A 16,305-nucleotide genomic window follows, 5' to 3' on the forward strand; every position below is an offset into this window, starting at 1 on the left:
ATCGGCTTTAGGTTCACTTTAAAGGACAACTATCAAAGTTAACTAAAGCTCTAAATTCCACATATATTTCTAGGAATTAAGAGCAAATATCAATACCTTTGTATTTTCTTCTTTGAAAGGCTTTTTTTATCTTTTAATTTCTTATGTGAAGAAAATAGGACATTTACAGAGAACAGTTTTCACTGTGGGCATTACTATGGAGGACTGTGTCCAGTACATCCAGCATACAGAGACAGTCTTTACTAACTTTAAAGGGACACTACAGCAAAATATTGTAAAATTTAAAATATGTGCAAACATATACAAATAAGAAGTACACTTTTTCCAGAGTAAAATGAGCCATAAATTACTTTTCTCCTATGTTGCTGTCACTTACAGTAGGTTGTAGAAATCTGACAGACGTGACAGGTTTTGGACTAGTCCATCTCTTTATAGGTGATTCTCAGGGATATATTTATTTCAAAAGCACTTAATGAATGGCATTTGCTCTGTCCAACTGCCAAAAAACTGTGTAGGGAGCAGGGAAGCTGGCCAGCATCATTGTTTAAATCATTTTTAGGGAATATCTTTATAAACAATAAAAGCCTTGCTGAGAATCCCCTATGAAGAGATGGACTAGTCCAAAACCTGTCACTTATGTCAGATTTCTACTTTTTTTACTCTGGAAAAAAAACGTACTTCTTATTTGTTTATGTTTGCACATATTTTACATTTTACACTTTTTCGCCATAGTGCCCCTTTAATCCCGTGACTGAAATGTCTTCAGAACGACAGAGATACAGCATCAAAATAAAGTGTAAATAACTCATCAACTGTAGCTCTGTGTGCCTTGTTCTTGTGTCTTTGCTTCACACAGTTCTAAAGTAAATAGAGATTACAGCCAGGAAGAGCTTATTCTGAATGTTGGATGTAAGCATCCAAGAACAGGAATAAAGTAAGGCCCTTCTCTTTAGATCCTTTCTCCTTTCAGCTGTTCTCATATGATCTGTGAGAAAGCAGTGTGTGTGGTCAGGGCAGAAACAAACATTAAATTATTCTGCTTTGAATAATAACAGGAAGGTGGTACCTATCTACATGGTACAGTCCTGCTACCACACCGACTCATGAAGCAGGGCTCTCTGATACACAAGGCATTTCCTAAGCACGGGCTGTGAAAAGAGACTTCTGAAAAGCTTTCTATTGTTAATAGCTAATAGCTCTATAGGTATGTGGGGTACAGAATGACAGTTTCTTTGATAGTTGTTCTTTAAATCATACCTGAAGTCACACTTAGGCCTGGGAACTGCTAGAGCGCTTTTGGCCACGTTTTTGGATCGCCGACAATCTCTAGCAATTCCAAAAATGCTTTGCCAATGAAAGGGAATGAAGGTGAACCCACTACAGTGATTGGGATTAGGGATAATTGCAGGCGCAGGACATGCAGCGTTTTGGGCGCATTTGCAAAGAATACACGCAATGCAAAATTGCTTTTTTCAAAACAGTTTTGCAGTAGTTTAAAAGCCAATTTTTTCTTAAATAAAGTTAAATTCACAGGGTGTCACAATGTTTGGCTTTTGTCCGTAGCCCTGCCCCCAGCAGAAGAGGTCACATGCGCTTCTCTGATCCTATGACCTCTTCTGCTAGGTGGCAGGGCTATGGGTGGAAGCTGGATATCGGGACACCCATTGTGTATATAAAACTTAATTTACAGAGTCAAATTATAAATTGGAAGCGCTGTGCTGTTTACTGCACGGTGCTTCCAAATTCAGGTAATCGCAATCACCTTAGGAATCGCTGCACACAGCACTTGCGCAATTTCAAAGCATTGCAGTGAGTCCTAATGGATCCCTGCCCTAAATTTAATGAGATAAGCACGTACATGTAAAGTCTCAATTTCCCTTAAAAGTAGGATGTGTTCCATCATTGATAGCAATACAAATAAATTGATACTACAACAGAAAATTCATATAAGCACTGCTTATATGATTCTAGTCCTCAGAATGACCAACAGTAAGTTCTGCAACACTTCTGCATGATTCCACCGTGTAAACAATTCTAAAACTGATCACCATAGAAGAAAAAGGTTTGCCAGAGCCCTTGAGACACAGATTATAAGGTCGTTATACATTTCGGCAGAAATCTCTGCTTGTTTAAATATCTGGTCACTGGAGTTGTGGCCACAACTATATGAATCCCTATGTAAGGTGATGTTTATGCTTGCTGTTTCGGTACAATTTACATATTAGGTACAATTTACATAAGTGTCTCTATTTGGATTTTTTCAATAAGAAGTGCAATATTTCTATCTAAGGCTGTTTACCCTAAATTATATATGAATTCCTTTGTATATCTTCTACAGCTGTAGTGCACTGAAGTCTTTGGGAGTAGGAAGTGGGGCACAGAGGTAGATGAGTAACTAATAGGAGCTACTGTTTACTTCTTAAAGCGGACCCAAACCAAAATTTTTTTTTAATTCAAAATATTTCGTTGCACCACTCTGACACATACAACAATAAATAAAGACTCCTTCAAGCCTATGAGCATTTCAGTGCATACTTTTCACCCTTCTCTTTTCACAACTAGGGTTATACAGGTGGCAGCCATTAGCAATTCCTCCTTTTGCCGGACACCACCTACTCCACCTGTTTGCCGGATTCTGTCCCGGCAATATGAAAGGAAGGGAGGGGTTCCTCCAATAAATGTGAAATATTTTATATCTGTCATCATGCAGCTGAAAAAAGGCTGCTATTTATTATTATAATTTAGAAAATAGATTTTATTTCTGAAATCTTGTATTTTTAATTTATGTCCACTTTAAGGCTAGGTCCACACTGTATGTGGTTGCAGAACGCAATCCGCGGTCTGGGTTCCAGTTTTGAAAAACCGGTACGTAAATAGACAAAAAAACGGATCCGTGCTGCATTTTTTCAGCTTGTTTGCAGTCCATTTATGTTTTTTAAAACGTATCGTTTTCGGGTGGGGGGCCGCCATGCTGGAGAGGGTAGCAGCCAAGAAGGGAGCCAGCGGCCACATCGGTGGGGAGGGGGGTTGGACCCCCCTCCCTTTACTTGCGTGCCCCCTTCTGTGCTCCCCCTCCAGCTACTATTGTTAAAATCATTGCCAGCGCGGAGCGGCGAGTGGGGAACTCACTCACTTCCCTTTTAAAACAAGTGTGAACCTAGCCAAAGAGAGCAAACTAAAAGAATTAGTAATAGTAACATCTATCACCGGAGAATTTGTCACTGTGCTACTCATATATTCCTGTCAAAAATTCACATTGGTGGTAGCAATATGCCCAGCGGTGGAGCCGCGACCGCACAGATCCAAGTACATTGACAGTTATTCCATAAAGAGAATCAGGTACATCACAATGTTTATTATGAACTCCACTTAAAAATAGAACTGTCAGGCAAAAACTTACAGTAGAGCCACTCTGAAGGTGGAATTGCCAGTGAAAGTATGGCTTCAATTCACTCTGCCTGCAGATTAGCAGGCACTAGATCTGCGTACAATCAAAAAGACAAAGCAGAGAAAGACGCTTGTGGAGTATTGGTTAAGTTACTGAAATTCCAGTACTTAATTGCGACAGTAAAATATCAGTAATTTTTACAGAAATGTTACTAACACCTAACCTATTCCTGTTCTCACACGAGCCCTCCCTCTACCATTGTCTAACCCTAACCGATCCCCCACTGTAAAATTCACTGATATTTACGCCTCACCATAAACCACTCTGGCATGAGCTCTCCCTCTACCGATGTCTAACCCTAACAGATGCCCCTGCCGCAGTTTGTATCGCGAGCCCCAAATGTCCCAAATGGCCACTAATCATGGTTAACATGGGCACCTATGGCAGCGCCTAAACTTCCCCCAGCGCCTCCATTGCCCAAATTACCTGCCCTGACAGGATCCTCTGTGCCAGAGGAAACAGCTTCATAAGTTCATATAACCTTGGAATCTGTATTTTTAATCAGAGATGGGCAATGAGGTAATCCCTCAAATGTAATGGAGATTGTATGCAGATTAGAACTGGTCCAAACAAAATTGACAGGTTACATGTTTGATTGTCCCGATTCTAAGTGAAATTAAAATTGCATTAAATTGGCACGCAAGGTGGAATTTTTAGCAGCTTAGTACCCTCCCCTGTGTGTGATCACAATAAAATGTAAACATCTTACTAAGATGAGGATTGCTGCTTTAGATAATATTTGATACTCCAAATTCTACTGTGGACATTTATGTTTATCATACGGTAAATAACTAAATCCTCATACTCTTTGTGTGGCAGGTGGAAACTCCCAGCATGTATAAACGAGAGACCTGGGCACTTAGTGATGATGAAAAGCTGAAAGCTGTCCCAGTCCTGCATGGAGAAGGGAACAGACTGTTCAAACTTGGACGATATGAAGACGCAACTAACAAATACAGAGAAGCTGTCATCTGTCTAAAGAATATCCAGACCAAGGTACTAAAGAAGAACAGTACTAGGTTGTGTCAACATAATTGTCTCTCCCTACATTCTTGGATACATTAAAACAAGAACTGGCTGTTAGTATTTCTTTGCAATTTTTTTTTTTGGGGGGGGGGGGGGGGTCACTATAGCTACCAATCAATAATTACTGAGCCTGCTTACATACATATATATTCAGTACTTAGAGTAGTGTAATTAGGGTCACCAAAAGGGGAGCTGCTTGAACTGATAACCACCCCCTTAGTGGGTCATAACCTAACATGGGAGAGAGGGAGGTGCCCCAAAAAAGTATAAAACAGTTTAAAAGGTAAGAGAAACTTACCTCAGGATGATAGTTTAGGGTGAAAAACGATTGCATGGCTAGGGGTGCCAAACATCTCAGCCTATACTCGCCCTAAGACAATTATTGACCTGAGGAAGCAGGTTGACGCCTATGAAATGTGTTGCCTTTTCTATTTTGTTTTATTTTACAAATTAACTGAAATTATAGTAAATATACAGTGGGATGTGAAAGTTTGGGCAACCTTGTTAATCGTCATGATTTTCCTGTATAAATCATTGGTTGTTACGATAAAAAATGTCAGTTAAATTTATCATATAGAAGACACACACAGTGATATTTGAGGAGTGAAATAAAGTTTATTGAATTTACAGAAAGTGTGCAAAATTGTTTAAACAAAATTAGACAGGTGCAAAAATTTGGGCACCACAAAAAAGAAATGAAATCAATATTTAGTAGATCCTCCATTTGCAGAAATCACAGCCTCTAAACGCTTTCTGTAGTTTCCCATGAGAGTCTGAATTTTGGTTGAATGTATTTTGGACCATTCCTATTTCCAAACATCTCTAGTTCATTCAGGTTTGATGGCTTCCGAGCATGGACAGCTCTCTTTAACTCACACAACATATTTTCAATTATATTCAGGTCTGGGGACTGAGATGGCCATTTCAGAACGTTGTACTTGTTCCTCCGCATGAATGCCTTAGTGGATTTTGAGCAGTGTTTTGGATCGTTGTCTTGTTGAAAGATCCAGCCCCGGCGCAGCTTCAGCTTTGTCACTGATTCCTGGACATTGGTCTTCAGAATCCTATATGATATATTTAACTGACATTTTTTATCCTAACAACCATGATTTATACAGGAAAATCATGACGATTAACAAAGGTTTCCCAAACTTTCGCATCCCACTGCAGCTGAAATATACTAAAATATAATTTTATACTGTGTCATCCTGAGGTAATCTGTTTTTAAGTGTTTTATACTTTTTGGTGTTCCTCCCTCCCATGTTTACAATGCCATTGAGCTGACAAGAGGAAAATGTAATGTGAGCAACCAGTGCCACCTTGTGCTAAGCAACATGACATATGCCAACACAGTTGTAACTGAAGAATGATTTTATTATACTAATAAATATGGGTTCAAAGCTACTTCAAAAGTTTGTGAACTCTTCGAAATGTTCTACATGTGTATATGAATTGGAGCTAAAACATTATCTGATTTTGAAACTGGTACAAAAAGTGGATAAACAAAACTTAGTTAAACAAATCCAAAGCATTCACTTTATTCCTCTTTAACCAATCTTTGGTAGAACCACTTGTGTTTGTAGGATTATTGTCTTGCTACATAACTCACTGGGGTTGATGCATGAAGCTGTGGTAATATTGCTGTTTGCAGACAGCGCGAGGCAATATTACAGTTACTGTTGCCAGCAGGGTACTGTAAGTTACGGTATTAGCGTACGGTCTATCTGACTGTTGATTGGTGGAGTTCAAACTCTTTAGAGATGGTTTGTAACCTTTTCCAACATTATGGCTATTGACAATTCTTTTTTCTGAGATCCTCACACCATCCCTCCTGTGTTGGAGCTATGATACACATCTACAAACGTTTTATGTGTGATCAGGCGTTGCTGGATCCCCATTCTTTAAATACAACAGGGTCTCTCACTCACATCTGAATGTCATCATCCCATCAAGGACTTGTTTGAAAATCAAGAACCACTGTACGTGACAGATAAACTGCTAGCAAGTTCTGCAATTTTTGCAGTATCACTTTTATTGACATTTTAGTAAATTCTGTAACAAGAATGGCATGTCCACAAGACATATGAAAGGTAAATATGACCAAAAGGTAGAGAACTGCAGTTTTTTTTTTTTTTTGCAATAATTTTGCCAAAAGCCATTCTGCACAGTGGACCTCTGAAACTGTCCATAGGAGTAAACACTAAAAAAGGGCACCTGGCAAAGACGCTAGGAAAATATGGGTAAAATTACCAATATTGTACTATTGGGCACTGGCTAATATGGATAGAATATTGGTTATTTTACCCATATTCTGCTGTAACTTTACCTAACCTTCCTCTCACACTAACCCTCCCCTCTACCTACCCCCAACACTAACTTACTCCCTTGCTGATATCTGTGGTGCAATCTCCACTACTTAAGTGTCCCTCTTCTGATATCTGTGCTGCCTTCCACTGCTGTTTGTCACTGCTAAATTTCATCTGTAGCATGCACCAAAAATTCTTAACTGGCAGTCTCTATACCCGCAATTAAAATTGTGGTCTATGCGCGCCCATATTTCCAGCTGGCTGGCGGCACCCAAATTACCTGCTTCTCCAAAGAGCCCTTGCAGATGAGGCAGAGCTATAGTTTGTGGTGGCTATAGCAGCAATGCCATAGTTGGTGGCCCACGCACGGATAATTTGGGCATCCACCAATTGCCTATCCCAAATACTTATCCCTCCGAGTTGCTATGACTTGGAGGGGAAATAGTAATAAACACTGCCTGAAATTTCACCGGCTTGAGGGAAAGCTGTCATTCGGCTCACCTTGGGCTAAAGTGACCGGGCGACAAAGTGCCATGTACACTTTTCAGAGCTCCACAAAGTACCTCCTTACTGGGATTGGAAGTCAGAACTTTCTAAATCAACTCTCCTAAAAAATCTTGCCTATTTAATTCTGAATGAAGAATGCGTAATGCTTGGTAATTTTTATGATTTTGCATTTAGGTTTTCACATCTGGTTGAGAAACAGATCATATTTACAGCAGTAGGATGGCAGCATACTGGTGATAAACTGAGTCACTTAATTCATCCACACTCAGTCCATCTGCTTAGAAAGAAAACACTGTCTGTTCTGTCTGAAATAATGTAAAACCCTCCGAGAGCTCCTCTACCTTCTGAGCTCCATCATATGCATGAATGTCATTCCTGTGCTGCTATCTCAGGCAGCCTGCAAAGGTAGACGCAGATTATCAGAGCTAACTTTGTAACCATGGAAACCAAATATTATTGATGCAGCAGGTATTTTCCTTTTTATTTTACAAAAATTACAAGGCTTGTACAATATTTTTTTAATGCATGTTTTCAAATACTGTAGTTCTCTATTAAAAGCATGAAAGAATCATGCCTGAATAAACCAGCATATATTCTAACTTCAAACAAACTAACTTACATCCTAACACTAACTTCCCTGGTGACAGCTATCTCCAACAGGACAGGCTGCGCCACATTGTCTTCTCTGCTGCTTACCTATCAAGGAGCAGGAGGTGAGTGAGCAAAAGGCAGGAGGTGGGGAAGAGTGGAGAGATGGCCGCTACAGGTTGATTGCGGGGGGGCGGGGGGGAACCCAACAGTGGAGCACACCACAGTGGCGCCCCTTTACTCTGATAGTGCTAAAGACAGAAGACTACCATAGAATACCTACGCTTTATCTGCCTAGACCTTCTTAAAGGATATTTGAGCTGAAGAGGTACATTTAAATGAAGGTTACAGAGATGTGTCTCTCAGCGTAGAGGCTCACAGCTCCTCCCAATCACTCCTGTGATGCTCTGTTTCCTAGCAAAAAGCCCCGATAGCGGCCGAGACGAGTCCCCAACCTTTAAGCCGGACGTACTTGGCTGCACATGTGCAGTATATCTGATATATCTGATCCACCTCCCTTGTACTGTAGTCTGGATGAGAGCGCACATGCCATGAATGCAGTAGCTAGGGGGGGAACGGTCACAAGGTGAGTGGATCAAACATACTGAGCATGTGCAGCCTAGTAAGTCTGAGTTAAAGGTCAGTGAACCAGCTAGGTGGTTCTCTTTAAAGAGAAACTCCAACCAAGAATTTAACTTTATCCCAATCAGTAGCTGATACCCCCTTTTACATGAGAAATCTGTTGCTTTTCACAAACAGACCATCAGGGGGCGCTGTATGACTGATATTGGGGTGAAACCCCTCCCTCAAGAAGCTCTGAGGACCGAGGTACTGTTGGCAGTTTCCTGTCTGTGAACCTTATTACATTGTGGGAAATAGCTGTTTACAGCTTTCTCCAACTGCCAAAACAGCTAGCAGCAGCTACATAACCTGCCCACAGTAAAAATGTCACTGACTAAATCATTTATACATAATTATTGTAAAAATGAAGCACTTTTTTTAATTACATTATTTTCACTGGAGTTCCTCTTTAAAGAGAACCCGAGGTGGGAATCTTAGAGTTAAATCTATACACAGAGGCTGGGTCTGGCTATAGTGCCCAGCCTCTGTTGCTAGTTGAATATTCCCTAAATCCCCCCTGCTCTCTGCACAAGCCTATAAATTACAGCCGCGCTGGCGACACTGAGCGTGTCGCAGCAGGCTCTGTTTACCATTCTAGTGCCACTCATGCCGCTCCCCCGCCTCCTGCAGAGCGCCGATACCCGCCCACGTCTCTTCCCTCGCCGCTGATTAGAGAGAAGGGACTCGGGCAGGGAACTGCGCTCTGCAGGAGGCGGGGGAGCAGCATGAGTGACACTAGAAAAGTAAACAGAGCCAGACAGCGTGTATGTAATTTATGGGCTCGTGCAGAGCACAGGGGGGATTTAGGGAATTTTCAACTAGCAACAGAGGCTGGGCACTATAGCCAGACCCAGCCTCTGTGTATAGATTTAACTCTAAGATTTCCACCTCGGGTTCTCTTTAAGATCTCTTCCCCACCTTCATTAAACATACCTGTTTAGCTTGGCTATCCTTTAATCCCATAAATTAACAATACTTGCCAGTTAAAATGGACAATTCCTATGATTAATACCTTAAGGCCCCTTTCACAGTGCGATGTTAAAGTCGCACGTTAAACCAACACCTAACGCAGAATAACTCACAACAATGAAAAATCAATGGCCTGTTCACAGTGCAGACGTTGTGTTGGTGTCTAACGCTGCACATCAAATGAAAGTGCTGCATGCTATGCGTTATACACGTTTTTAGCTGCATTAGACTGTTTGCACATGCTCAGTAAGACTTGGCGACATACTTTTCATTGCCTGTATTTTCTACTGTATATGCTGTATGCATTGGTAACGCTGCGTTGTGACTTTTTGCCTGCATTGTGTGGTTAGTTTGCGGTGAAACTTTAACGTTGCATCAAACCGCAACGGCCTAATGTAAAAGTAGCTTAATCCTTGAACTGGAATCACTGGTTGCCAGGGTGACCTGTTTTACCCTTAAAGTAGACCTGAACTCAGAACTTCCTCTCTAAAGGGGAGTTCCAAAAGGTAAGCAATAACATACTAATCTTTAAGGAAAAACATTTCTTTGTTACAGCTGATACAAATCCTGCAATAAATATGCAGTGTGTCTACTTCCTGCTTTCATGGTAGCAGACACGTTGTTAACATTCTGTTTTTACCAATTAGCTGCTCTGTCGTGGCAGCCAGCTGACACAGCTGAGAGATCAAATTACAACTTGTGATTAGTAACAGATGAAGGGGAATGAAGGGGACTTAGAGAGGCTAAACTCTCTAAAGATATACAACAGGTGGAGAGATGGCAGTGCTTCCAAATGCAGGCTGCACCTAAATTGACCAGCCTCATAGATGTGCAGAGCCCATACACGGGCAGATTACACAGCTTGCATTTAAAGCAGACACACACAATGTGCATTTCTCTATGCTTTCCTTTTGTCCTGTGCAAGAGTTCTGGTCCACTTTAAAGAGAACCCGAGGTGGGCAGATGGGACACAGACGCATGTTCTCTGCCTCATGACATGCCTCTATGTCCCCACACTGTCACTCTCTGCCCCCCCCCCCCCCGCCACCGCAACACTATAGCCCCCCGAGATTGGCGACATTTGTTGCCATCTCGGAGGTAAACACAGGGAGAGGGATTCCATGTTCAAAACGCCAGGGGCGTTCCTGCAGGGTTTCCAGAGCTGCCATTGGGCAGTTCTCTCTCCCTGGACACGCCCTTTGCCGCTTCCCTGCCTTCCTGCATGTTGTGGAAAAAGAAACACATTCTCTCATTCCAGCGTCGTGACCCAGAGGTCGTGCCAGTGAAAGTGGGCCAGTGCGGCCCACAGGAGCAGCGAGGAGCGGGGTTTTTGTGGCTATCTTATCCGCTCAGCCTCCCGGATCAGGTAGCTTACTTTTTATTTTTATTTTTTGAGCCCACCTTGGGCTCTCTTTAAAGAGAAACCGTAACCAAGAATTGAACTTCATCGCAATCAGTAGCTGATACCCCCTTTCCCATAAAAAATCTTTTCCTTTTCACAGACGGATCATTAATGGGGTCTGTATGGCTAATATTGTGGTGAAACCCCTCCCACGGGAAACTGTGAGAACCATGGTCCTGGCAGTTTCCTGTCTGTGAACCTCATTGCATTGTGGGAAATAGCTGTTTACACCTGTTTCTAACTGCCAAAAAAGCAAGCAGCAGCTACTTCCACTGACATCACCTGCCAGCAGTAAAAATGTTGCCATGTGATAAATGTCAGACTGTAAGTCAGGGAAATAAAAGATTTTACAATGGGCAAACACTGACTAAATCATATATACATAATTATTGTTAAAAATAAAGCACTTTTTTGTATTTCATTATTTTCACTGGAGTTCCTCTTTAAGTGACTTCCTTTTTGAGAACCTTTTACTTACATTAATAATGATAGTTCTGTAATCTAGCTTTCTCCCCTGTACTCAATTGATTTATAAGCAGTGTGATTTTATAAATGGGTCAGTTTTAACTCATCAGAAACAGATATCCGTATTAACTATGTTTCTTGTACACAACGTGAAGTCTGCAGAAAATGCTGATAAAGCCGATGCATGGTTTGGTGAGACAGTGCTGGGAACTCTGGCTACCAGTCATGAGGATATTGATTTAGCACCGCTGATTTTAAAAGGCCTCAGGAGGTCACAGACTCTTACAAAAGACTTCACAAGTTATCACAAGATGCCAAGAATATAAATTTCATAGAACAGGCAGAGCTCTGACAAGCCCTGATTTATATTCAGCATGGTAGCATCACAGGAATAGAGTCTAACGAAGGCTTATTAGCCGAAAGCTTACTCCTTTTCTTTTAAGTTAGCCAGTAAATGGTATCATCCTGTTACAAAACTTCCTGCCTTAACTGATGGCTCACACAGTAATATACTCTACTGGCAGCATCTCTGACATATATTTCTGCTTTCAGGAAAAACCCTGGGAGGTGCCTTGGATGAAACTGGAAAAGATGATCAACACTTTGGTTTTGAACTACTGCCAGTGCCTGCTCCGCATGGAGGAATTTTACGAAGTGCTGGAACACACAACGGACCTGATCCAACATCACCCAGGTGCATTCCAATAGGCTGAATGGGAAGGGATAAAGGGAGACTAGAGAGAAAGGAAGGCAGCAGTAATTTGATGTGAACGGAAGAGGTTATGACAGTTGGTGGGACATGTAACCATTGGTAGCCCTCTGTTAGCATCTGTAGTGTCTTCAATTCACTAAGGTTAACTCCTGTCTTTAATAACTCTTCTGAGCTGTTTTACAGTTATCACCATGGTGATATAATTGTGATAACTGTAAAACAGCTCTGAAGAGTTATTAGAGACAGGAGTTAACCTTAGTGAATTGAGGAATGACTGCCGATTGACAGTTAAAGTGCATCTTTGGGCAAAAACTAGCATTCTTCAGCAGATGGTATTTAAAGGGAACCTGGAGTGAGAGGTATATGGATTTTGCCATATTTATTTCCTCTTAAGCTATACTAGTTGCCTGGCTATCCTGCTGATCTTCTACCTCTAATACTTTTCGTCATAATCTGAATAATCATACAGATCAGGTGTCTGACTTTTTTTTTTTTGTTAAATCTGACAGAATTAGCTACATGCTTGTTTCTGGTGTGATTCAGACACTATTGAAGCCAAATAGATCAGCAGGGCTGCCAGACAACTGGTATTGTTTAAAAGGAAATAGATATGGCAGCCTCTATGTACTTCTCGCTTCAGGTTCCCTTTAATGTGAAGTGTCCATATGCTGACCAGCGATCCAGCAACAAGAGTTACAATGAGAGTAAGTGTAAATTCAGTGACTCATAAATGTCAGTTCCAACATAGTTACTGATCAGGTTGGGAGAGGGGAAGGTGAGCGTCAATGTGCATTAAGAAAGAAAAAGACATCTTAACCTGCTCCCTTGGCTGTTGTTTATGCATCATACCTTCTTAAAGGTCCCGGTGCGAGTTTTACATTGCCACCCCCCACCCCCCAAGTACGCTATACGTAACACTTGATACGGCGCAACAGAACCTGCCAATGTCATCTACAATATTAGAGGTGCAATAAGGGTTTGGGGAACAGTGTGTTAATGATTACTACTATTCAAAGCATCTATAGAAGTGATTATTACCACCACAGGACCAATAAACAGCAAATACTTTGGTTGAGGAAGGGCCCCAATGCGGTCGCTACCTCTGCAACCCCTATTGCTACGCCCCTGAGTTTGTCAGACTGCACTCGACACGAGTAATCTGAATATAATCTGTAAAGAAAAAATTAAGGAAAGTGGATACAGAAAGTTTAAGAAGGCTGCACCACTGGTAATAATACTGAAACAATATGCCCCCATTCTGGCTACAGTGACAAAATACAATGGCATTTTTATAGGTCTAAATGCAGCCAGCCACTTGGTAATGTTGCAAGTAATTCATTGCTGAATTGCTACCAACTGGCATTCCTCAATGATCAGTGACATAATTGCCAGCAAACTATGCAATATTTAAGTCTTTATTCTTAGCCACACATTGCTTCCTGAGAGTTATTGTAGTGAAATATTCTTTCAACTCTGTAGCCAGCTACACAACATCCTTAGGTACAAGTGTATGCTGTCTGTCACCCTTATAACATGGACAATAAAATAAAGATAAAAAAACAAAAAGCGTTAAAAAATATATCAAGAAAACATACATAGAATAGAAACCAAAAGGAGAGAAAGAGAATGTGAAATAAAAAAAAAAGAAAGAAAAACAAAAAAGCAAATAGAAAATTGATATTGGAGGAAAAAAATGGAAAAGTAAAAAAAAAAGATAGACATCTATATATATATATATATATATAATAGAGTAAGTGCCTCAACCTTCAAGCAAGAAGAATAAGTAGCGTCCTAGACTTGCCGCCGAGCTTGGGGGGGGGGGGGGGGGGGTAGCGGGCAGGAAGTGGGTATTGGACACAGCAGTAGGGAGGAGGGTCGGACCCCCCCTCACCTGGGTCCCCCATCAGCGCTCCCCTCAAGCTTAAGTTCAGCAGCAGCCACCGCTATTAGTGAGAGGCAGTGGGCGGGGATGACTCGCCTCTTCCGTGTTCCAGCGCAATGCCGTCCACTTACAATACAGTGGACAGCATTGCAGGAAGTGACGACAGTGGAACGCATGCTGGAACGCGGAAGAGGTGAGTCATCCCCGCCCGCTGCCTCTTCCAAATAGCGGCGGCTGCTGCTCAGCTTAAGCTGGAGGGGGAGCGCAGATGGGGGACCCAGATGAGGGAGGGGGGTCCTGCTCAGGTTAAGCTAGAGGGGGAGCACACATGGGGGACATGATATATTGTACAAGACAAACTACAAAAAATTGCACACAAACCACCATATTATGGTGATTTTGCCCTTATTTGTGTTGCAGATACAGTTTTCAAGAGTCTTAATTTGTTTAACTGATTCGGGACTACCACTAATTAAAACTATGCTGCACTTGTGGCTGCCTAAACCTGACGCGGCATAGTTTTAATGCTGGCAGCTCCCATGCACGGGGTACGATACAGCTGAGTTCCATACCTCAATCAGGACCCGTTTGCATTGGCTCCTGACCCCATGATCACTGTGAGCCAATCACCATAATAAGTAAGTAAGTCACACTATTTTTTATCTTATTTAGCTAGTTAGGATTATCATCTGCCCACCTCTTTAATAAAGCGATTACACAAGTCTCCTCCTCACCCCCCCCCCCCCCTTCCCGATTAAATTCCCTACACCTTTTCTGTTGTGAAGCTCTGAGATGGGAGGGATTCTCAGCACTGGGACAAGGATAATTTGCAGGGAAAATAGAAAATGAAGGAAAACAGGATGTGTATCTTATAATGGATGAAAATGACCTTCAGGTTTAATTCACAACAGCAGCTGTTGTCTGATCCTGAATGCAGCTGCTAGTCTTGCTTAGAGATTGACATCTGTTGACTGCAGGTGGTGGGTAAAAAAAAATATGTACGCATACTAAAAATATAATATAAATAAAAAAAATAACACAATTACTCTAAGGCACTTTGGGATGACAAACCATAACTACATCCTCTATAACCTATTAATTGTTTATTACCTAAAATGATAGATGCCACCTAAAAATATGTGCCAGCATTCTAAACACCGCGGCTTTACGCCGTCCAACTACAAACAATACATCTTTCGGTGCGCTAAACAACAACGTAAATGGATGGTAAACATCTAAAAATAAAGCAAGAGAAAACATCAATTTCTTTGAACACAGTGATTATTCTGTGCCATATGTAACAGTACGAAATAACATGTGTTTGCAAGAAAACAGTGTGCTAACCATCAACGCTCTCTGTTATTTGCCACCGTTCTTGGTCTCGAGCCAGTGTAAAGATAAGATTATAGAGACAGGATGCTGCAAAATGACTGCAGATGAGGCAAGAGCTGTACACTGCTTCTCTTTAATTTCCTTTCAAAGGTCAGAGGGTGGCACTGTTTGTATTCCCACTTGGCTTGGATTCAGAGCATCACTCAGAGTACAGTTCCACACCAGTATTGATTATTTTTCTCTCTTTATGCATCAGGTTTGTACGGTGAATCTTCTTTCCTTGTTAACACTGCTCTCCCCCCTCAGCTCTCCCAAGTTATATTGTCTCTCTTTTTCCACTTTTCCACACAGACAGATTCATTTGCTTAGATCTCCCTGGACAATTTGATCCACCACACCGTGTAATAAAACTGCCGTATCAGTCAATGAGACAAGAGCTGATGTGGGGGTTGCTTCTCTCTTAAGGCAGCCCGGAGGCTTCTCTGATTATTGGATGTCCAAGCTGCTTACTTGGTTTTATTTATGTCTTAATTTGTATTAGCAAGTTAAGAAGCTGATTTATAATGAACTCGAGTCGTCATGATAAAAATATGGGAACTACAATTGCTGTGTTTTTTACAGAAAGTGTTAGTGGTGACAACAAGCTGATCCTGTCATTACTTAGCAATGTAGAGAAATATCCAGGAGCATACTTTCTGCCAGCATTCACCCAGACTGGCAGATCTCTGCTTGCTGCGTGTCACTGTAATATGTTTTATAGTAAGAACACCTTCCAATATTTAGTTTTCATTTAAACCATTTCATTGTTGCTTTAACTCCTATACAACCATGGGTTGAAGTTCGACTCTTCTTTTCTCATGGGCTACCTCCTGGACAGGTTACCCTGCTTCAGACATAAGCTGTAAAATTAATAAACCTGTAGTTTAAGAGTACCTGAAGTGACATGTGTTATGATGATAAACATGTACACATATGGTGCTAGCCCTACTAAAAAAAATTATCTGAAGTCTTTTTCTGTTTTCCAGTACAGCAACAGTTACAAAACTT

At 41.4% G+C, this 16,305-nt stretch overlaps 1 protein-coding gene across 1 annotated transcript in view; it reads left to right on the forward strand.

Moving 5' to 3' along the window:
- Positions 1-16,305, forward strand: part of AIPL1 (aryl hydrocarbon receptor interacting protein like 1) — a 94,546-nt gene that overhangs the window by 65,501 nt on the left and 12,740 nt on the right. The window contains exons 4-5 of the mRNA XM_068265962.1: positions 4,268-4,444; positions 11,885-12,026. Of these exons, the coding sequence (XP_068122063.1) occupies positions 4,268-4,444; positions 11,885-12,026 (319 nt within the window). The remainder of the gene's footprint in view (positions 1-4,267; positions 4,445-11,884; positions 12,027-16,305) is intronic.

Source organism: Hyperolius riggenbachi, chromosome 2, assembly GCF_040937935.1.
Source record: "Hyperolius riggenbachi isolate aHypRig1 chromosome 2, aHypRig1.pri, whole genome shotgun sequence".
NCBI lineage: Eukaryota > Metazoa > Chordata > Amphibia > Anura > Hyperoliidae > Hyperolius > Hyperolius riggenbachi.